Below are 23,809 nucleotides of genomic sequence, written 5' to 3' on the forward strand. Positions count from 1 at the left end.
CATTTGTGTATTCTACAAAACATACAACATTGAAAACAGGTCTGTAGATTGTACAAAATACTAGTTATCTTCTATCATGTGTCATCTAATAGTTATGAAGCGGGTTTTGTACCAAAGTAGGAATTGGAAAGCTGTAATTTGTTCTGCAGTTATCAGCCTGCATTAGAGGGTTATGATGAAGTGTGCTGCTTCAAAACTAACATTCACATCTCCGTGCATTTGACAAATAAAAATGTATACTGAGATGCTGTTAAATCTGTAAAGCCACTGTTCTCGTTTTCTGATGCACTGATTTTGAAGCTTGTGCATATCCCTGTTTTTTCATGAGTAGTTATCTGTTTTCATGACAGGTGGTCACTAGCTGCCAAGAGAAAATCCAGCACTGGTGAGTGAAAGCTGCTTTTATTATCACCTTTCTGAAATACTGACGAGGTCACTTATTTGGGTTTAAATAAAGTATGTACTGTGTGTGTGTGTGTGTGTGTGTGTGTGTGTGTGTATATATATATATATTTTTTTTTTGTACCCCATAGTTGAATTCTTCTAGTAATCTGCAATTTGAATTCTTTTGCTACTAATTTATATTGTCTTTCACTGTTTACTGAATTTCATGTTCCATGATTTCCTGAAGTTGGGTCACCATTTGTGTTTATTCTAATTGCCTTCTTTTTTCCTTTCTTTTAAGTTAGAATAATATTAATATCATTATGAAGTGATATTATGAGACATTTTTGAGCTGGACTAATCATAACTCTATTTGGGAATATTTCTTGTATTTTACAGTAGAATAATAATTGGAATCAGTTGTTTTAAAATAATGATGGAAATATGCACATTTCCCTGATGTTTGGAAAATATAATCAATTGCCTACATCTCAGAGCTTGCTTTGTGGCCTGTACTTTTTCCAAGTGCAGAGAGGAAGAAAGCTTATCTATCACGTCTATTTCAACTTGCTAATCTTTAGTTAATAGGACAGTGCTTGGTAAAGAACACACTTTCCCATGTCTTCTGAGGAAAACGCTCAATTGAGTAGTGAATCAAATCTTATACGTATTATGAGTTGTCATGCGGTCGAGCTGTTGATCTTACAGATATCAAATTACAGTCTATCCATGCTGTGTTTACGAAGGTTGACTCTGAGAACAACAGGAGCTGTCTTGATTATTGTCTGCAGGGTTATTGCGAAATCACGGTTACTGCCCCCTTTGGTGGTGAGATTAAACCTTTGGTTATACACCACCAAGCATATAATATTTTAAATTTATTTTAAGAGGCTTTTTCTTCATGCCTGAGAGATCTCCAAGGAAATAATTTATAGTTAGTGTATATCAAATGTTTTTTGGTTCAAATGCACATAGGCTGCAAGCAGTGGATAAGAGTGGAAATCGGTGTAATCTGTACACATCATCTTATTACATTCTGACTATTGGCTTGTGGAAAATCATCTAAAACCAATAATATCCACTTTATAAATAAAAATTCCGGGACTTCATTAATTTTCAATAAACGCACTGTTGGTGTCTGTCAGCGTTTCTATAACGGCCCATTCGCTTTTCATTATACATTCAATCCAAGTTAAAACTTGAAATGCAAGTCCTTGGCCAAAGAACTACACTCCCCCTCACACCCCCACCCTGGCTAATTAGGTCAAAGTGAAGCATTTTACAAATTATTCATAGGGGAAGTCTTATTATGCGGACTTCTCTCTGTCGGTTTTGGTAAGGAATTCAGGAAATTAGTAAAAGCTTGGACTCACTCAGAACAGATACTAATTTACACAAATGTGTGAATAACACTTGCTTCAGGTCTGTTTTGTGAGTCTTTCCCTATTAGACTGAGAATCCTTGAAGGCTCACGGGCATGTGTTTGCTCCTTTCAGCCACAGCACCTCCTGCTGTGCTTGGCACATTCTAGGCACTTGATAAATGTCTGAGTAAATGAAGACCAAATCGGCATAATTTATATATAAACATTCAGTTGAATTTTATGTATAACTTTTAGTTTATAATTGTATATATAACACATTGGCATACACGTGCTGCAGCAGTGCCCGCATCTGGTGACACTGACAGACGACAGACGTGACGCGGACAGACGGAAAGGTGCCCTTCATGGCAGGGCAGGGTCACGTGACCTTCAGGGGCCAGGTCTCCACAGCGCTCCGCACTGTAAAAGCATATTTACCTACATGTCTGAAACGAGTGTAACACCGTATCTGTACATTGCAAATTAAAATATATAATGCTTGCCACTTCAAATTTGCTGTTTCCTCTGAATCATTTCTCATATGGCCCAGGAAAGAGACGTTTCTGTTTGTTTTTTGTGAGGATCTGATATTGCTAGAACCTAAATGGCCAGTGAACTCACTAGTTTATTATATTAAAACCCTGAAACCAAAGTGTCTCCCTTCTTCTGAAAGCCAGGGGATCGCTAAGGGGGAGGAGCACTGTGGAATTCTCGTGGTGGTTTTATTCTTGTAATTCCATAAACAGTGATTGAGTTCCCACCATATGCCAGTATTATGCTGCTGTTGGAAGTGAGACCCTGCCATGGAGGAATTCATAGTCGGACACTAACCAGGGAAATCACACTCATTTTGTGCTATTTGCGGAGAGCTGGAAAGCCGGAGCAGAGGCTGGAGCCATTCTTAAGGGGGTCTCACTCACTGCTTTTAAAAGCATGTTGCCTTTCATTCTTTTTTAACCCTTGGCGGTAGCCTTGTCTAAAATGCAATTCGTAGAGCTAAGCTCCCCTTCTTTATGGCTACATACTAATGTAATAAGGACAACAAAAGACATGGTTTTTTAGCATTCTTATGCTAGTGATGTTTAGGCTTGTTTGTGCACCTTTAAAGAATTATTTAAAGGACAAGTAATGAATATTCTAGGCTTCAAAAATCTTAGTTTTTTAAAAAAATACAGGACAGGAAGTAAAAATATTTGTACAAAAAAAAAAGTAGGAGTAAAAATGCCTGGGACAACAGGATCTGCCCCTCAAAATTTCTTCTAGAAAATTAATTCCCAGAACTTTGGTGACCTAGACATTTATAGTATTTGTTTTGTTAATAACAGATAAAAAGGAAATGTTTGATCCTAATAGTTGAAAATTTATACACATTTAGAGCTAATAGTGATTTTCAATTTAGTGAAGATTAAAAATTTTTTTAGTGCAACTATTTTCTTATAATCCTTTTTACTTAACTCAGGAAATCATGTATTATAAAATCCACACACTGTTTTCTCATAAAATGTGGATATGATGCTTGATCCACTAGAGGCTGATTATTCTGTTTGTAGATTATTGGTAATTTTTTATCTTTTAAATTCTTTCCTAAAGAACATGGGATTTGGAGTCACAGACCTGCATTTGAATTCTGTCACTTGCTAACTTTGTAACTTGGGTGAATTATTCCGCTTTTCAGCTTCTCCCTGTAAAACGATGATGATCCTACTTAACTGAAGCTCCAGGGAGATAATGTTCGTAGCGTGAACACCCAGACTGGCACTCAGTCAATATTAGTATTGGCTCTGAAATCTTTTTTGAAAATTGTAATTGTCAGGTGAATAAAGAAAAACAAAACAAAAAAAACAGCCAAAGCTTTGTAAATATTCCTGAATATTTTGCCATTACCATCTTTTATCACGGTGGAGAAATGGCTTTCTGAACAATATTATTAAAGCTTTACATGAATGTTTTAAAATGACGTTCAGTTATAGAGACTTTCAAACAAAAGGTGACAGTAGTACAGTGGACCCACATGTAGCCATCGCTGAGCTTCCGTAATTATCAGCTCATGGCTTCACCTAAACTGTTCCATTTAAGGAGACTGTCCTACCCTCTGTGCCCACCTCCAACTACTGTGAAGTGAATCTAAAACATATCATTCCACCTGGAAATATTTCAGTACCTATCTTTAATACATAAAGTCTCTATATTAACGTTAAAATTTAAACTAAAAAAACTTAAGATTAGGCAACATGTCCATGTCGTCCAGAATTTAAGAAGTACAAAGGGGGGTGAATGGTGGGTAGTTCCCCTCCTGCCCTCGCCCCCAATTTTCAGTTCTCTTTTTTGTAAACAACTTTTTTTAACCAGTTTCTTGCAAATCTTTCCAGAAATTGTTTCCATAAGGTGTGTATGTATGTGTATGTGTATGCGTGTGTGTATTCATCCATGTTTTTATATATTATGCTTTCATCCTTTTTTATAAAAATGAAATCAGAATGTACACTTTAATACTTTACTTTGGAGATTGTTCTCAATCATTAATTGCTTTTAATTCTTTATTTTGTTCCCATAAACTTCATTGTGTATCAAATGTCTAATTTTCTGAATTTTACCAAATAAGATTTGGTACTCATTTTTTTTTTTTTTTTTTTTTAAATAATGGCCACATCACTGAGAGCATGGTATTTTATACTGTTCAGATGTTTAATTTTGGAAAGAACAGCTTTAACTTTGGACATACAATTTCTGAAACACTTGAGTATGTGAGGTTTGAGAGAGGAATCTTTAAGCAAATACTTGACATTTGTTATTTTTTAAAGGAAACTAAATAAAAAATGCTGTTTGGGGGAAGAGGTATCTAGTTTCTAGTATTTCTAGTATTCTAGTTTCGGAATATACAGTGGGGAATGGTAACCAAGAAACCATCATTCTTACATAGGTAAAAATCAAAGGTGAAGATTTGTTGATTTCTTCTTCTTCTCTTTTTTTTTTTTAATTCTTCTTTCAAGCCCATTCGTACGGATGGATAGATACCGAGCTTGGATGTTTTTGAGGGATTCGCACCAAACTATTTCATCCAAACAGTGCTGTGGTTTGTGGCGTATTTCTCATGAATTTCCTGACTTGACTCCATATGCTTATATGAGATTTATTTTATTATGTGATCCATGAATACTGCTGCACCTTAGTTACTCAGGGTGATCAGTGCCATCTGCAGTGATGGGTGGATTAGGGAACCATGTTCTTTTCAGTCTCCATCTCACTGACCACACAGTCTTCAGCTACTGTTTTGTGTGGAGCCTTCTGTTTGGGCCTTTTCATTTTCTTGTCTCTTCACCCCATTTCCCCTCCCCTTCGCCCCAGTGGAGCACAGAGCAACTTCCAAACCTTCTGAAGAGTCTGTGTGCTTTTGTGATTGGAATTTCTGTAGTTATTTGTGAAAATGTCCTTCACTTCATAATAAAGAGGGAGGAATCATATACAGTTGACCCTTGAACAATGTGGGTATTAGGGATACACCCCACACCCCTGCAGTCGAAATTCTGCATGTAACTTTTGACTCCCCCAAAACTTAACTACTAATAGTGCACTGTTGAATATTTGTCAATATTTTGTGCGTCTTCCAACTTCCTACTCTAAAATGAAAATTAGCAAAATCATTTCAATCAGTGATTTATGTTTCACTTTTTTATTATCTAAAGCTATTTTTCATTATTTAAAGGAAATTAGAGTGTTTATCTCTTGCCTCAATCAAGGGGTATAGAACTTTTTCTTTACAAAGATTTTTTTTTGTCAGTTGCATTTAATATTAAGATTATAGATCCCCTCTCATGTTTTCCCCATCTCCTTTTTAATATTCTATCATGAAAATATGCACACATACAGAAAAGTTTGAAAGAATTGCATAGGTGAACCTTGATCACGTATCTTACCTGTCCGTACCGCAGTCCATTAATCCATGTTTTCCTGATGTAGTCAGTCAATTGTGGACATCAGTACACTTCACCTGTAAATATTCGGCATGCACAGGGTTTCACTCGCTCTCATACTTTTTACAAGTCCCTGAAAGGGTGTTTCCCATGGGATCTGTCCAGATCTTCATCCTTAAGATGAAGGCAAATCTGTAGCTGTGTTCTGTCCTCCTTTGCTGCTGCTTTTTAAACAAAGGTGCTTCTCAGAAGGCACATGAGTAGCAAGATTCAAAACAAGAATGTAAAAGTTCCTTATATGCTTGATAGCAGTGCTTTAGTTCTTATTTTCTGTAAGGAATGTTGCCTGAGGATATCTGATGCAAATTAAATCTTACTTATTGGATATATTTTTTAAAGTACGAATTGAAGGCTGCACCTGTTCTATTAGGGTCACATATGGTGAAGCCAGGCAAGGAGGTGTATAGATTATCTGTAGGCGTGAGAGGTTTACTCTAACCACATCTCGGTCTTGTTTTCCATTTGAAAAGAATTATCTTAAGCAGATGCCTCTTGGGGGTCCACATTTTAATATAACTACAGTGTCCCAAAATGAATTCTATGATTCTAAGTAGTCAAGTAGAAAAGACCTGTTCAAATTTTGGTGCAGGTGAAAGATTCCCTACTTACCTTCTGTAACACCGCAGTTCTTAGAATCGTTTTTGTACTTTTTGCTGCCTAGGCTTTGTGACCTTCAATGGGATTATTTGAGCCCTAAATATTGGGGGTACTCTTTGGAGATAACTGACCAAGCGCTTGGTCCTTGGTATTTCCACTAGTGGGGCCTTCAGAGAGAATTCCTCAAACCACGATTTCTCCCAGGCACATTGCTTCCTGATTGCCTCCCTTCAAAAGGCCTGCATTTTAGATTACCTTCTCGTTTTTATTGTTAGAAAACAATTCAAAATTTAGAAATCACAGCTGCAGTCTTAAACTGTCCTCCAGTATGTTTGCATTTTTGTTCTAAAGAGGATTATCGAAAAGTTTAAAACTGAATATACTGAATTTGGAATGCTGATATTGATCTCTCTTGTATTACCTCTGGTTGAATTTACTGTTCTTTTAATTTACAAAGAGCTGTTTTGTTAAGAAGTCCCCTTTTTCCTGTGTAGTTGCCCCAATAAGACATACTGAATGCTGACTTTCATATAACTAGCTTTTTACTGGTCGTAGGAACGTTGAGCTGATGGATAGTCCTTGAGCATTTGCAAAATCACTCACCCAAAACATATAAACTGTTAGTGTTTAGTAGATTTAGTGTTGAGAGATCACTGTGCCAGCTTTGTGCCAGATTAGATCCTTACAGACAGTGTCCCTTTTATTGCTCACAGCAGCCCTGTTCCCAGAGCCCCCTGAATGGTCACATTTAGCCACACTGTCTTTCAGTAGGCCTATTACGGGATCTAACTGAATGAGTTTAGCAAAGTGGAATCTTACCTTAGTGGGTAATAGTCTTTGTTGAAAATATTAGAATTGTTGTTTTTTGATGCTTCATGGAAAAGGGGGTGTTGGGTGCTCAGTGTAGGTGTTCAGTGCCAGGCAGGATGTTCAGCCCCTTCTATTTCGTTCCTTGAGCCTGTGAGCTAGTGTGGCGTTATTCCCGTCCTACCGTTGACAGTCCTGAGACGAGGGTTAATAAGGCTAATTTGTGTGTGTTAAGTGATGGGGTTGGGATTCACCCTGTGGTCTGACTTTCAAAGCCACGTTATGTGCTTTCTGGTACGGAGCCCTGTGCTTGAGAAAGAGTTGCTTTTTAGAAAAATAATTTTATTCATGTAAAAATGTGTCCAGAAGGATGATCTTGCCTTAAACATAAAGACATTTTATGTTTGTTTATAAAAAAGGCTTTTGGGGGAAAGTTTAAAAACAGCACTTGAACACTAGAGAATGAAAAGCCTCGCGGTACAGGTCAGGAGACCCAGGTTAAATTCATTGCTCACCTCTCCTTGTCAGAAGAGATCTGATTTCTCTTAAATGTCTCTGTTTCCATCTTCTTTCTTTTCTCTTTTGTAAGAGGAAAGTGTGGATAGTGACATTTACCGCAAGAATATTTTTAGGATGAATAACATATATGTGAAATCCTTGATGTTCTTTAGACTAAATGAGGTGATTTTTATTAATTATGCTACTGTTGCTTTAGGGGAGCTAAGGAGTAAACTGAAACCAATTCCATGATGCTTATAGAACAGTCATTTTTATTATCTGGAGAGCGATTATCTATGTTGTAATTTATCCTAATTTCAGTTTGACAATATCTACATGTTCTTTTAAATTACTTGCTGAATTGGTGAGTTTTTTTTGTTATTTTAAAAAATTGACAGAGCCCTTCTGCTTTAAAAAATTTCGGTGCTCTGGTTTTGCCTGCCGCCTACACCCTAGCAGGGGACCCTTCGGAAACCTAATCTCCAGAGAATGTTTGAAAACAGGCATCTCAGCATGGAGCTGTTCACTCCCAGTGGGTGTAAGAACTGAGTGGGGTCCATAGCGGGAAAGGGGTGACCATCTGTGCGCCTATAGAGTTACATCTTTTGGTTGTTTGAAATTAATGTATTAAGTAGTGTAGCCCTGTTTTGATACAACATGAAACAAACTCCAAAACCAAATCGAAGTGGTTTTTGTATTACCTCTGCCTAATTTTCTCTAGCCCCTAGTTGGTTCTGTCACCGGAATCACATTAGTGTGAATAACTGAACTCCCCATTTTGCAGCCTGAAGTTTCCTGAGGAGGCTGAAGCATTTGACCACATTTCGTGTTCATGATTCCTGCTCCACAGCCAGTGTTTATTCACTCAAAAGCTATGTTAAATCTCCTCTTCCTTCATCTTGAGTTTCCTTCCAAACATCAGGCCTTCTTCACTATTTCCCTTAATTGCTAAATTTTATTTAGTTCAGATGATCTCCTACCTTAGGAAACACTAATTCTCAAGATATGAGTGTTCTACTTCTAAAGCCAAAGTCCCTGAGAGTCTTAATTCTTTCGTAAATGTATGCTGGAATAATGCCATTGCTAAACTTTGTAAAAACAGGATTTTAAAATTAAAAACCACTTTAATCTTTAAATTGCTGAGATTAGGTTTTTGATCAGCTTGTCTTATGATACATGGCCTGCTCAAGGAATTAATTTGTATCTTCATTTGGTATTTGGTATTTTTTGCCAACAGGAAGAAGGTAGATAATGATTACAATGCCCTTCAAGAAAGACTCAGCACCTTGCCCGATAAGCTGTCTTACAACATCATGGTATGTTTCGTGTGTTTCTTTTAGAGGAGTGTGTTGTGTCTTGGAAAGATGGTACCTGTGTGAAGAAAATGTTTGTTGACCTTATGTGTATCAAGTCACAAATTGCCAAGCTGATGGACTGTATCAGAGGCAACCAGCACAAGAAAAATTTGTTTTGCCTTACTTTATAACAATCCACCAATTATAGCAATAGTGGGTATTTCCTTTTTTCCCCCCAGATTTATATTAAATTATCACATTATGGTGACATAAATGGCATAAACGTTAGCACACAATTTGACATATTTGGTATGCAGATTTACTGTGTTAGAAAATCGTAATTATGACAGAAATATGGCACTTAGTCATTTCCTGTTAGCCAGAGCAGGAAGAGACCATAATGTTGTGTAATTCACAGAACTGAACCCTAGAACATTGATTTCCTATAAGGAGGCGCTACTGATTCTTGTCTGAATGATCTTCATATAGGCATGGTTGTGTATTCATGAGCCCTGGGTTAGATTCTCTCATTGTATGAATATTCTCTCCCACGAAGATCTAACACTAGCCCGAATACTTTGTAAATGTATTGTTCTTTGTTACACTAGCCTAGATATTTCGTAAATTTTGTAGACTCAGTAAAGCTATTTATTTGTTCATTCTTGCTTTGCAAAAAATGGCTATTTTATTGGAAATAATTTTGAATTATTTTAATCAAAGCTATTTATTAACTTAATATTTTATTACTGGTTTGCTTTCATTTAGATTTATGAATGAACAAAAAGTATAAACATTCAGAGACGGCTAATTTTTCCGAGAGCTGTATGTAAATGTGCTGATACCTTTTACAGTTTTGGCATTGATTTATTAACTTAAAACAATTTCTATAGGTTTTCCTAGTGAAACTTTAATATAATGTTAAATTTCTGTGAATTTGACATTTTATTTTTCTTAGTGAATAGGTAAAAAAAGGCCTCAATGCAGAGCTTTTAATTGTTTCATAAAATGTATTTTTTAGTGTTTTTAATCTGTCTTTTTTTTTTTTTTTTTTTTTCAAATAGGTACCATTTGGCCCCTTTGCCTTCATGCCAGGAAAACTTGTCCATACTAATGAAGTCACTGTTTTACTTGGGGACAATTGGTTTGCAAAGTGCTCAGCAAAGCAGGCCGTGGGCTTAGTTGAGCACCGGAAAGAACGTATGTACAAATTATCAGTGATGTTTCTTTGCTAGATGTGTATCAGGGTCACAAAGTGCCAAGTGGCTGGACTGTTTATTATTAAAAGTACCTTCCATGATTTCCTAGTCCAGGCTCTTAGTAAGTCTCTGTTGACTGGAAGTAGTTTGACTAGGGCCAGCGTGTGAGCATGTGAGCTGGGTAACGGGGCATCTGGGCTGAAATGTCACCCGTCTTAGCATGTTTTCAGAAACTGCAATATGTAAATGGTATTGTGATACGTGGTTTTGTGGATTGAAATTGGGGTCGTTTTATATTTCGTAATTACTTTGTTTTAGGTACTTTCACAGACTTGCTTTTAATACTTTGGTATGCAGAAAGAATTTACTTCTACTTATTGAACTGAGAGAAATATATTTTTGCAAAAGTAGAAACAATTCTTAAACATGCTTTCTGTTTTGGAAGAAGTCACATTTTCATTTTGCAGAAGAAGAGGCCGGTATGGAGAGGTGCTGCCTAAAACGACACCCTCATCCATGCTTGTCAAATGGTTTGAAGTCTCTGCCTCCTTTTGAGATAGTTCTTCAGTTTTGTTTATCTGTGATAGTACAGTGGTACCTCCGTTTTCGAACGTCTCCATTGACAAACATTTTGGTTTATGAACGCCGTAAACCTGGAAGTAAATGCTTTGGTTTGCGAACACAACTCAGAAGTCGAACATGTCACATGGCTTCCGCTGAGTGCAAGATCCTGAGGCCTAGCTGTCGGCTGTTTTCGAATGTTTCAGAACTTGTGGATTACATTTGAAAACTGAGGTACCACTGTATTTGTTGTTATATACATATCCAGTCACACAAACACATTTTGTATGTAGTTGGATTGGTTGGCATGGATTCTAACTTAGTTACATTTTAAAATTAGGTTTATTAATCTATGTGCTCATTTCTATAGTAGCATTTTTAAATTGATCGTATAATATCAACCCTACCTGCTTTTTAACCTTCTAGTTAAATGTACTTTTTAATCTTGTAGTTAAATGTACATTTGAAAATAAATTTTTGAGGTTCCTCCTTTATAAATGAGGTCATATAGATAGAAAAAAGCTGAGTTTTCTAAAGCTGAAATTACTGCCCTCATACATGAGTGGGAATTAGTTAAAGGACTCATTTACTCAACGAATCCTAGGATCTGTATTTGGAGACTCTAATTGCAGGTCAACTCCTATAAGTTTATGATTGATACATATTTTGATCTATTGTAACACTAATCAGATTCTTGTTGTTAGTCCTGTATATAATTTCTGGCAATGATAATTCTTTTGGCATTACTACATTAAAATAAGTTATGTATATACGTTAGAGGAAAGAGAATGGGCGTAATTTTTTCTTAAATGCCATTTTTAATGGGGGAGTCTTTATTTACTGGGGTAGTTCTGATAGGAAGTCAGTTTATAGTCTGTTGAAGTTTTTTCATTTTGATTTTCATATGGATATTTCAGCAAAGAAATCTTTAGAATCAATTACGACTTAGTGTATTAATGGGAAAATAACTTTGAATAGATTAGAATAGAGCTTAGAATGCAGAAATGTTTTTTTGGTAAATCACTTTCCAATGTTAAATATGGTTTTGGGAATGACCAAATATAGTGACTTTTGGGATCAATATTTATATACAGTAATTTTCAGAATATATACATATACATTATGTTTGAGAATCTGTTATAGTAAATTAATTCTAAAAAGTTGTTTTATTTGTGCAGTTTTTTTATAATAACTGAAGAAAATGTTTAGGCATATTGTTGTACTTAACATTTATTAAGAAAAGATACTTTATTTTTCTTAAGGCAGAAGAAATGTAACAAGTTAAACATACAGTTACCTACCTCACTGTTGCCAGGGTAATTGGAGAAGGTGGAGGGAGGTCATGTTAAAGAAAGAGTCAAAATGGACAAAATGCATGTAATACAACAACAAACAACCACAACAAAAGGATTCAGAGGTGCTCTGTGGAAGATGATTTCTAAGAGTCCTACCCGTGTGTTCACAGCTTGCATTTTTGCCTTTTAATATGAATCTGACCAGCATTTTAAAGTTTTTTTAGTTTTTAAAATGAGGAAAGTGAAATTGACTTTTTATTTGGTATACTGTTCTGTGAGTTACAGCATGTGTGAAGATTCATTCAGCCAGTGCACAATCAGGATGCAGAACAGCGTAAGGGTACCCACAGTCAGGACATGGGACCCCCCCAAAGCTCCCTCGTGCTTCCTTTCTGTCATTCCTCCTACCTGCACTCCTCAGGCTGACAGCCACTCCTCTGGGTCTGGCGCTGCTAATTTTACCCTTTCCAGAATGTCATGTAAATGGAGTCAGTATGTAACTGTCTGAGACAGACTTCTCTTACTCACCACAGTGCCTGACCCAAATGGTTCTGTGCATCACAGTTCACTCCTTTGCACTGCTGAGTATTGTTCCATGATACACATGTACCACTGTTCTTCTATTCCCCCATCTAAGGACAGTTGTTTTGGCAATTATGAACAGAGTTGCTATAAACCTTGTGTACAGATTTTTGTATGACCGTGACCTTTATTGCCGTTCCTAACTCCTGACAAGTGGGACTGCTAGGTCATGTGGTAAGTGTACGTTCAACTGCCACGCTGTCTAGTTCTCTGTCTCCCTGATCCCAGCAAGGTATGAGCATCCTCGTCGCTTTGCGTTCTCACCACCACTTGGTATTGTCAATTTTTGAAATTCTAGCCATGTGACTAGGTTTATGGTGGTTTTAATTTGCATTTCCCTAATGGCTAATGATGTTGAGCATTGATTCACGTACTTACTTGTTTTCTATGTATCCACTTTCATTTGTTGAAGTCTTTTGCCCATTTAAAAAACCTGGGTTGTATTTTTTTCTTACACTTGAGTTTTGAGAGTTCTTTACATATTCTGGATGCAAGTCCTTTGTTGAATATATGATTTGCAGATATTTTTTCCCAGGCTGCATCTTGTTTTTGTATTTTCTCAACAGTCTTTCCAGAGCAAAACTTTTTAATTTTGAAGTTCAATTTGTCACCTTTTTAATGGATCATGTGTTTGGTGTCATATTAAGAACTCTTTGCCTTACTCTCAGTTCATGAAGATTTTTTCCTATAAAATGTTTATAGTTGAACACACTTAGCTCTGTGATCCATTTTAAGTTAATTTTTATATCAGGTGTGAGGTTTAGTTCAAGGTTCAGTCTTTTTGCCTATTGATGTCCAATTGTTCCATCCTCATTTGTTGGAAATACTCTCCTTTCTCCATTGAATTGCCTTTGCACTTTTGTCAAAAATGAATTGGTAATTAAAACCACAGCGAGATAGCATTTCATCCCTACTAGAATAGTTACAATAAAAAAGACAGCATTCATGTATTGGTGAGGATGGGACCCCTCAGACATTGCTGGTGTGAACGTCAACAGTGCAACCACTGGAAAGCATTTTTATAAGTGTAAGCATTGAGTTACATGGAACTCTGTTCCACACCTAGATGGTCTTATACCTAAGAGAAACAAAAACGATGTCTGCACAAAAACTTGGACATGAATATTAATAGCAGCGTTATTCCTAATAGCCCCAATGTGGAAACAATCCAAATGTCTATCAACTAATGAATGGATAAATAAAATATGAGTGTTGTTTGGCAAGAACATGTATGGGAGGATTTATTTTTGGGCTCTCTATTTTGTTTCGTGGTCTATATGTCTGTCTTAATGCCAGTAACAGAGTGTTTTTTTCGTTACTGTAGTTTTGTAGTAAGCTTTCAAATCAGGAAAAAGGAGACCTCCAACTTTTACCTTCTTTTCCAACATTGTTTTGGCTATCGTCTTTTTGAGCTTCCATATGAATTTTGGGGGGAATTTTCTCTATTTCTCCAGAAAATGTTGTTGGGATTTTGATAGGGATTGCATTGCATTTGTAGATTGCATTGGGTAATACTGACATTTTAACAATATGAAGTCCTCCAATCCATGAACACAGGCTGTTTTTCCCATTTATTTGTGTCTTTAATTTCTTTCAGCAACACTTTGTAGTTTTTACTGTAGAAGTCTTGTATCTCCCTGGCTAAATTTATTACTAAATGTTTTATTATTTTAAATGCTATTATTATAAGTGGAATTATGTTCTTCTTTTCCAGATTATTCATTGTTGATATATAGAAATGCAACTGATTTTTGAATGTTGATTTTGTATGTTGATCTGCAATTTTGCTGTATTTGTTTATTAGCTCTTAACAGTGCGTGTGTGTGTGTGTGTGTATGTGTGTAATGTTGAGGACTTTCTAAATATAAGATCATATCATCTGCCGATAGAGATAATTTTACATCTTCTTTCCAAATTTGGATGCTTTTTATTTCTTTTTCTTGCCTAAGTGCTCTGGCTAGACCTTCTAGTACTGTGTTGACTGGAGATGATGACAGTAGGCAGGCATCCTGCCCTTGTGTCTGATCTTCGGGGAAAAACCTTCAATCTTTCGCCATTGAGTATAGTGTCAGTTTTGGATTTTTCATGTATGGCCTTTATCATGTTTAGGAATTTACCTCTGTTCCTGTTTATTGAATGTTTTGTATCATGACGTGGCGTTGGATTTTGTTAAAGGCTTTCTCTGCATCAATTAAGAGAATCATTTGTTGTTGTTTTTGAATACCCATTCTATTAATGTAGTATACTGCCATTGGTTGATTTTTGTGTGGTGAATCTCCTGGGATTATCCATCTAGGAGTATAATTTTTTAAATATGCCGCCGCATTTTGTTTGCTAGCGTTTTTTCCTGGTTTTTTTTGAGGCATAATCAGCATACATCATTTTATGAGTTTCAGGTATACAGCATAAAGATTTGACTTACATATATTGTGAGATGATTACCACAATAAGTTTAATTAACATATATTACCTCATATAGAGACAATACAGGGAAATGGAAAAAAAATTTTTCTCCTTATAATGAGAACTCAGTATTAACTCTCTTACCAACTTGCATCCATATCACACAGCAGAGGTAACTGTCGTCCCCATGCTGTACATTACATCCATAGTACTTACTGACCTTAGAACCGGAAGTTTGTACCTGTGACCACCTTCCTCTGATTCCCCACCCTCTCTGTGTGCTAGCATTGTGTTGAGGATTTTTGCATGTACAAGTTACCCTTGAACAACATAGGGTTAGGGGCGCTGGACACTCAACACGGTCGAAAATTTGTGTATAACTTTTGACTCCCCCAAAACTTACCTACTAGTAGCCTCCTGTTGACTGGAAGCCTTACTAATAACAAGAACAGTCAGTTAACATGTATTTTGTATGTTGTATGTAGTACGCACTGTGTTCTTACAGTAAACTGGGGAAAAGAACTTGTTGCTAAGACATTCGTGAGGAAGAGAAAACACATCTACAGTACTGTACATGTTTATCGCTACTGTAAATTTACATCGTCTGTTTATCACATGAATCGTCTGTTAGTACTACATCAACATTGTGGTATATGATACAAAACACTGTAGATGTTGTAGGTATTACTAATGCTAGACGTCAAAAATGAAAAGATATGGGGAATATAATCAATAGTGTTGTAAAGATTACATAGGGTACCAGATGGGCACTGGACTTACTAGGCAGAACGCTTCACAGACTGTGTAGATGCTTGACCGCTGCGCTATGTGCCCGAAGCTGAATGTCAGCTGTAATTAAATAATGAAATATGTGGTCGTGGGATGTGGAGCCCAGCATAGGGAATAGAGCCAGTGGAATTGTAACAGCTGTATGTGATGTTATATGCGATTATATTGTATGTCAGAGGGGTAGTAGATTGGGGGGCGGATTATCACTTTGTGAGGGCTGTAAATGTCTATTACATTGTTTTGTACATCTGAAGCTAAAAAAAAAAGATGTGAAAAAGATTCATATTTACAGGTATGATTCATGCATTGATAACAAAGCAGCAACAGTAGGATTGCTTTATGGCAGTCTAGTGTAATCGATATGATTGCCTAGGCTGTACACTAATGAATGAGTCATTATAACATTTTGATGGTGCACAATATTACAGTCCTATTTATAATACAGTATTGGAAACATTATTATATATTTTAAAAAACTACTTACCTACGAAGACACCCACAACTGATGAGCTGTGTAGCGTGCTGATTCTTCACTATGCAGTAAGTGCAAGTGGGTCATCATCAAGGTCTCCACTTTGTGTTTGGGGCAGCTAGGCCACTTGGACTAGGCCGTGAGTGTTGAACTCATGGGGTTCTGGGTGGCCAGGGGCACTGTCCAGTATCAGAACTTTAAAAGGCAGCCTTTACTGGCAAGGTACTTCCTGACTTCAGGGGCAAAGCACTGATGGAACCAGTTCAGAAAAAGCGTTCTCACTGTCCAGGCCTTCCTGTGGAACAACCAGGAGACTGGCAGCTGGTGTTACATTTTCCCTTCAATGCTTGGGCAGCCTGCTGGTAAACCTGACTGCATTTACACAAAACAGTGGCATTAGCCTGTCCCTGCCTGCCTTAAATCCTGGTGCTTTCTCTCTTCCTTACTGATAAATGTCCTTTGTGGCATTTTTTTTCTTTTTTCCCTTTTTTCCAGGATAGAGCACTTGGGTCTGCATTAAAAACCTACTCAGGCAGATAGTCTTTCTCAGTGATTTTCTTAATGGCATCTGGGAACTCATCTGTTGCCTCTTGGTGGCAGAAGCTGTTTCTCCTGTTATCTCGACATTTTTTCAAGCCGAACCTCTTTATAAAATTATTAAACCATCTTTTGCTGGCATTAATTTCTCTAGCTTTAGATCCTTTTTATTTTTAAGTTGTCATATAATGACTTTGCTTTTTCTCAAATCATGTTAGACTCTGTAGAAATGCCTTATAGCAATCCTGCACTCACATAAAAGGTGCATTCTCAATACTCGATACAAAGGTATTTCATTTCACATCCTGTAAGTTTTGTATGTTGTATTTTCATTTTCATTGGTCTTAAGGTATTTTCTAATTTCCTTTGTGATTTCTTGTGTGACCCATTGATTAATTCAGTGTTTTGTTAAATTACCATGTATTGGTGAATTTTCCACCTTTCCTTCTATGACTGGTTTCTAGATACATTCCATTATGACTGGAAAAAATACTTTGTATGGTTTCAGTCTTGTTAAAATTTTAGACTTGTATTGTGGCCTATCTGATGGTCTTTCTCGGAAAATGTGCCATGTTTCCCTTAGAAAAATATGTATTCTGCTCCTGTTGAGTGGAGTGTGCTGTATATATCTCTTAGGGCCAGCAGGTTTGTAGTGTTGTCCGAGTCCTCTGTTTCCTTATTGCTCTTCTTTCTGGTTGTTGCATCCTTTTATTGAAAGTGGGGTACTGACATCTCCAACTCTTGTTGGAGGATTTTGTCTATTTCAACCTTGAATTCTGTCAATTTTTGTTTCATATATTTGGGGCTCTGTTGTTAGGTGTGTATATGTTTATAATCTTTTTGATAAGAAAGTTTTATTAATATAAAATATCCTTTGCCTCTTATAGACTTTTTTGCCTTAAGGTCTTATTTTGTCTCATCAGTATAGTCGCTGCAGTTCTCTTTTGGTTATTATTTAGAGGAATTGTCTTTCCTATCCTTTTGCTTTCAACCTGTTTGTGTCCTTAGATCTAATGTGAGTCTTTTCTTGATAATAATATAAGTTGGATCTTGTTTTTTCTTTTTTTTAACACATTCTACCAATCTGTGCTTTCTGATTAGGTGGTTTAATCCATTTACATTTATAGTAATTACTTATAGGCAGGACTTACTTTGCCTTTTTGTTATTTGTTTTCTGTATATATTATAGCTTTTGTCTCTCATTTTCTTCATTACTACCTTCCTTTGTGTATAGTTGATTTTTTTTTTTGTAGTAAAATAATTCGATCCCCTTCTCACTTCCTTTATTATTAATATTTTGTAGGTATTTTCTTTGTAGTTACCATGGAGATTACATATAACATCTTAAAGTTATAACAGTGTATTGTGAATTGATACCAACTTCAATTACATAGAAAAATTCTATGCTATACAGTTCCATCTGTCCCTTTTATATTATTGATGTAACAAATTACATCTTTATTCAATGTGTACTTATTAACATAGATTTGTAATGATTTTTAATGCATTTCTCTTTTTATATCCTATAGCAAAAAAGGATTACAAACCATAATGACAGTAATACTGGTTTTTATTTTTGTCCATGTTTACCTTTACTGGAGATTTTTTTATCTTCATATGGTCTCAAGCTATTGTCTAGTGACCTTCAGTGAATTTCAAATTGAAGATCTCCCTTTAGCATTCCTTGTAGGGCAGGGCTAATGATAAGGAATAACTTCAGCTTTTATTTATTTGGAAATGCCTTAATTTTCCCCTCATTTTTGAAGGACGGTTTTGCTGGATATAGGATTCTCAGTTGACAGGTTTTTCTCCTCAGCATTTTTTTTTTTTTTTTTTAAGATTTTATTGGGGAAGGGGAACAGGACTTTATTGGGGAACAGTGTGTACTTCCAGGCCTTTTTTCCAAGCCAAGTTGTTGTCCTTTCAGTCTTAGTTGTGGAGGGCGCAGCTCAGCTCCAGGTCCAGTTGTCGTTTTCTAGTTGCAGGGGGCACAGCCCACCATCCCTTGTGGGAGTCAAACCGGCAACCTTGTGGTTGAGAGGATGCATTCCAACCAACTGAGCCATCTTTGAGCTCAGCGGCAGCTCAGCTCAAGGTGCCGTATTCAATCTTAGTTTCAGGGGTCGCTGCCCACCATCCCTTGCAGGACTTGAGTGATTGAACTGGCAACCTTGTGGTTGAGAGCCCACTGGCCCATGTGGGAATCGAACCGGCAGCCTTCGGAGTTAGGAGCATGGAGCTCTAACCACCTGAGCCACCGGGCCGGCCCTCCTCAGCATTTTAAATGTTTCACCCCACTGCCTTCTGACTTCCAAGATTGCTGCTGAGAAATTCGCTTGTATTCTCATTGAGGATTCCTTATATGTGATGAGTCATTTTCCTCTTGCTGATTTCAAGATTCTCTCCTTGTCTTTGTCTTTCAGAAGTTTGGTTATATGTTTTGTTATGCATCTCTTTGGGGTTATTATAGTTAGTTGAGTCTTTTGGATTTGTGATTCATGACTTACATCAAATTCAAGAATTTACTGGCCATTATATCTTGAAATAATTTCTTTGCCACTTTTTCTTTTTTCCTTCTGAGAGTCACTTAATGTGTATATTGGTTCACTTAATAGTATTCCATAAGCCCCTTAGGGTCAGTTCACTTTTTTTTGTTTTTTTTTGTTTGTTTGTTTTTCCTCTGCTCCTTAGACTTGATAATTTCAAATATCCAGTCTTCAAGTTCACTGACTTATTTATTTTTTATATTTTTATTTTACTATTATTATTTTTTTACTGCTTGCTCAAATATGCTGTTGAACTCCTCTAGTTAATTTTTCAATTCAGCCATTAAATTGCTTAGGTTCAGATTTTCTGTTGGTTTAGTTTATCTCTGTGTTAATAGTCTCGTTTTGTTCATGCATAACTTTCTTCATTTCCTTTAGTTATTTGTGTGTTTCCCTTTAGCTCTTTGAACATATTGAAGACAATGGTTTTAAAGGCTTTGTCTAGTAAATCTGATTCCTTTGGATTTTTTTTTTTTCTTTTGTCTTAAGGACAGTTTCTGGAGACTTATTCTTTTGAATGGACCATGTTTTTCCATTTATTGTTTGCCTTTTAATTTTTTGATGAAAATTGGGCATTTGAAAAACCCAGCCTTTGTGGACTGGCGAGGAGGAACATCACTAATAAGCTAGACATGCGCTGGGCTTTTGTATCAACCCAAGGTGAAAGGTTATGGTCTTTCATGTGTTTTCTGAACATGTGTCTTTCCTGGGCCTGTATGTGGAGTTTTAAATTTTCTGTATACATGGCTGCTGTTGAATATCTTAATTTCCTAAAGATTTTCACCTCAGCTTCTCTTTGCAGACTCAGACTGTATGTCATGTAGTTCTACCCAAACTCTTGTCCCAGGTGTCTGCAGGTCTGTAGTCCCCCTGCAGCTTTCATGAGCAGTGTCCCCACTGAAATCTGGTTTAGGTGCGACAGTTACCAGTTCTTCATGTGGCCCTCAGACTGGTTAGAACGTTGCAAATAAAGTCTGGTCTATTCTCTATGGTTCAAAGGAAGAAATTGGGATCTAGGCTGCCACCTTCTGTAGACCAGAACTGCTCCACACTGGGGAGAGGGCGGGGAAAGGTGAGTAAAAGTGCCATGAAAGTTCCTGCCATTTTGACTGTGGCTTTTTTGTGTTTGAGTGATCACTTGGTTGCTGTAGACCTTTGTCTATTTTCTAGAGCTCCTATAATATCTTTTAGTTTCTGTCTGTCTGTATGTATGTATGTATGTATTTTTATGTTTCAGTCAGAGAGAAAAAGCACTTGGAGCTTTTTAGCTTATAATTTGGCTCCTTGTTGTTTTTAAGGGAAGATTTTATTTTCCTTTGAGTATAGGAAACTTCTGAGCATATTCAAGAGAAAGTGGAAATGACAGTTCTTTGAGGTGATGGGATTAAAAGTATAGGTAGAAAATAATAGCTTTGGAAAGTATCAGTGAAAAAGAGTAAGAGGCAAGGATAGGTAAGGATATTTGGGTTAGAGAAGTTAAAGATTGAAATCTCCACAGCAATAACATCAGGCTTATTTGTTCTGAAGCAGGAGAGGGTAGGAGCTTGAAGTTTGTTCAGAATATGTATTGTGGGAAATGTGATATGGCCATCAACGAAGTTTCCTGATTCATCTTAGGCAATATGTGTTTTTGAGTATATCCAGGGAGGCCTATCTTAACTACTTTGATATTTTGTTATAAACTATAAGTTTATGATTTTGGTTTTATCTATGTAATAAACATATATAGCTGTAAAATATCATGCACGTTATTAATACACACAGTGAAAAAGTAGCAGAGTCCTGCTCGGTCCCTCTTGGCTCCCAGTTCCCATTGCCTAGAGGTAATTACTTTCCGTCTTTTGGTTGATCTTTTGCTCTGTTCTTTTTGTCCACATTTCCCAAGTAATTTACATATTCTTTTTTCTAGGGTTTTTTCTTTTTCAGTTTTGTGTACAATAAGTCTTCATGTAATGTTGTCAATAGTTTCTGTGAAACATAACAAAACCAATTTTAGCATAGGCTAATTGATATAAGCAAGAATTAAGTTTCTATGGCATCTCATTAACGTTATAATGCAACGACGTAAATGAAAATACAATTCGAGGACCTGCTATAGTATCTATTAGCTACCTGTCTATAATTAAAGGGAAACATTTAGATCATTTTCATGTTCTCCCTGTCCCTGTTTTCCCAGTCTTTTTAAATTTTGTTTATTATGACTTTTGTTAAATTGGTGTTCATGCTTAGATGTAGCTTCATTTCCATTCTTGTGTAGCGTTGGAAGTTAACTGCTGTTGTTAGTTGTTGCATAATGATGTGTATCTATCACTATTTCAGTCAGACACTTTCATTGTATTCTTAGCGACCTCTGTGCTGGAGTTCTTCATAGTCTTGCTTTGATCTGGACTGGCTCCATCTTCAACAAAGGACATCCAGCTTCCCGGTGGCTTCCTTTATCATTGTACCATGTCCTGGCCTCTTCTTTAGTCCCCGTTTCCTGGTTCCCCTGGCACCTCTTTTCAGGTTTTATTCATTTTGTTGGAGGTATAGTCTTTAGTAATTTTCCAGGAGGTATACGGGAGATACTTTTCTTGAAATTTTTTAAGTCTTAAAATATTTTGTATACTACTGCCTTTTGTAACTAGACTGTTTAGAATTCTAGATTTTAAATGATTTTTCCCTCAGAAATTTGAAGGTATTATCCTGTTACCTCCTGTCTTATGTGTTGCTATAAAAAGAATCTGATGCTGTTATCTTTCCTTTGTACGTAACTTTTTCTCTTGAGAAGGTTTCCTGTTTTTATTCTCCATGATATGAAATGCCACAGTGAGAGGCCTTGTTGTGGATCCTGTTAAGTTTCTTTACTAGGTTTTTGGTGGGTACTTTCAGTGTAGAGATTCATGTCCTACAGTTCTGGGAAATTGTATTTCTTTGATAAAGAAATTATCTAATATTATTTCCTTGATAATTCCTTCCTGTTGTCCTCTTTGTCTTGTTATAGTTTTTGAAGTGATTTGTTTTATCTTTGGAATCAGGGATTGGTTTTTAAGCTCTTTCTATACATTTTAATCCCTAGGATCTTTGGGTTTTTTGGTTTTTGTTTGTTTTGCTGCTGTTCTTTGAACGCTCCTTTGGTATAGCATACTGTTCTTGTTTCATGAATATAATATCCTTTTTTAGGATTTTAATTAGTTGTTTCTTTTAAAGTTTTCCTTATGCATTGCTTTTGTCTTCTCCATCTTCCTTTTTCCTTCCTTCCTTCCTCCCTCCCTCCCTCCCTCCCTTCCTTTCAGTCATTTGTTTCTGGTATTATAGTGAAGATTTTCTTTAATGTTTGGTGTTCCATGGCTAACCTTTGTACTTCAGAGAGTTAAGCAGTGTTAGGAAGCTCTGTGTGCACGGGCAGTGTGTTGCTAGTAGGCTTTCTGTACGGAGTTAGGGTGCAAAGCAGATTTTTTTTTTCAACTAAGGAACTGACAAAAATCAGCAGATTTGGGGTTACTCACCATGCCAGAAAAGAATTTTCTCATCTCAGTCTAGTGTTTTGGGAACCAGGCTGGATGTCTCAGGGTTCAGTATGTACACTGTTTTCACTAAGACATTTTCTGTTCTCTGTGTTCACCTTTCTTCACAATTCTTGCAAACCACTTTAGGCTGTAAATCTTTTGTGTAGCAAGAAAGGGGCAGTTGATTACCCGGCTGTGCTTTGTGAGGGTAGGTTTGGAACCTAATTGTTCTAGTCAGACTTTTATCAGAGCTTTGTTTTGAGTTCATCCCTTTGTTCAGAAGTATTTCCAAGAGAGGAGCCTGTCCTAGGTCCTGCAGCCCAGGTGGGCGTTGGCGGCTTTCCCCGGTGCAGTCAGGGTCCAGCCTTTTCTGTTGTGCAACATCAGTTACCCCTTGTGCAGTTTCCAAAACTTGGGTTGAAATCCCTTGTCTATATTCCTGTTCTCCTTTCCCATTATCTTTGTCTTTATGCCCTTAAATTTTTGCTTCATTGTTATTTTAATGAGGTATGCGGGACAAGTAAATATTAAGTGCAATTATTAAGAATTTAAGTAAATATTAAGAACTCAATCTCTTGGTTAAAGTGGAAGTAAAAACCTTTGAATTGGTTTAAGGAGAGGTCCTGTACACAGGTTTGTGAACCTCTCCACTGGGGGCATGTCCTGTTGAAAGTGTTGAAAGAATGTTGAAAAATTCCAGCACACAAAAGGAAAGCGATGGAGAATTCAGTGGTCACAAAGGATTCAGAAGAGACTTATCTTTCTAGACCCGGTCCTACTCGGTACACACGAATCTATGTACAGCTCGGTGCGAAGACTGTTCATGGAGGGGGTTGTAACTTTTGGTAAGGCTATTGCAGATAATTTTTACTACATCATAATTGTAGCCCTTTCAAGTATATATTTATATATAACTCCACCAGCTATAACTACATATTCTACACATTTGGTCCTATCATTCATTTATCTTTAGGTGCAAATGACTTCTTAAGTTCTTAAATTAAGAAGCTTTTAGATTTTCTTTT

The 23,809-nt window shown here is 36.6% G+C and overlaps 1 protein-coding gene across 1 annotated transcript in view; it reads left to right on the plus strand.

Moving 5' to 3' along the window:
• The window catches only part of URI1 (URI1 prefoldin like chaperone), a 61,875-nt gene that overhangs the window by 24,985 nt on the left and 13,081 nt on the right, over positions 1 to 23,809 (plus strand). The window contains exons 2-4 of the mRNA XM_074314978.1: positions 351 to 385; positions 8,858 to 8,936; positions 9,977 to 10,112. Of these exons, the coding sequence (XP_074171079.1) occupies positions 351 to 385; positions 8,858 to 8,936; positions 9,977 to 10,112 (250 nt within the window). The remainder of the gene's footprint in view (positions 1 to 350; positions 386 to 8,857; positions 8,937 to 9,976; positions 10,113 to 23,809) is intronic.

Source organism: Rhinolophus sinicus, chromosome 8 (assembly GCF_057876585.1).
Source record: "Rhinolophus sinicus isolate RSI-liver-muscle chromosome 8, RSI-T2T, whole genome shotgun sequence".
Taxonomy (NCBI): domain Eukaryota; kingdom Metazoa; phylum Chordata; class Mammalia; order Chiroptera; family Rhinolophidae; genus Rhinolophus; species Rhinolophus sinicus.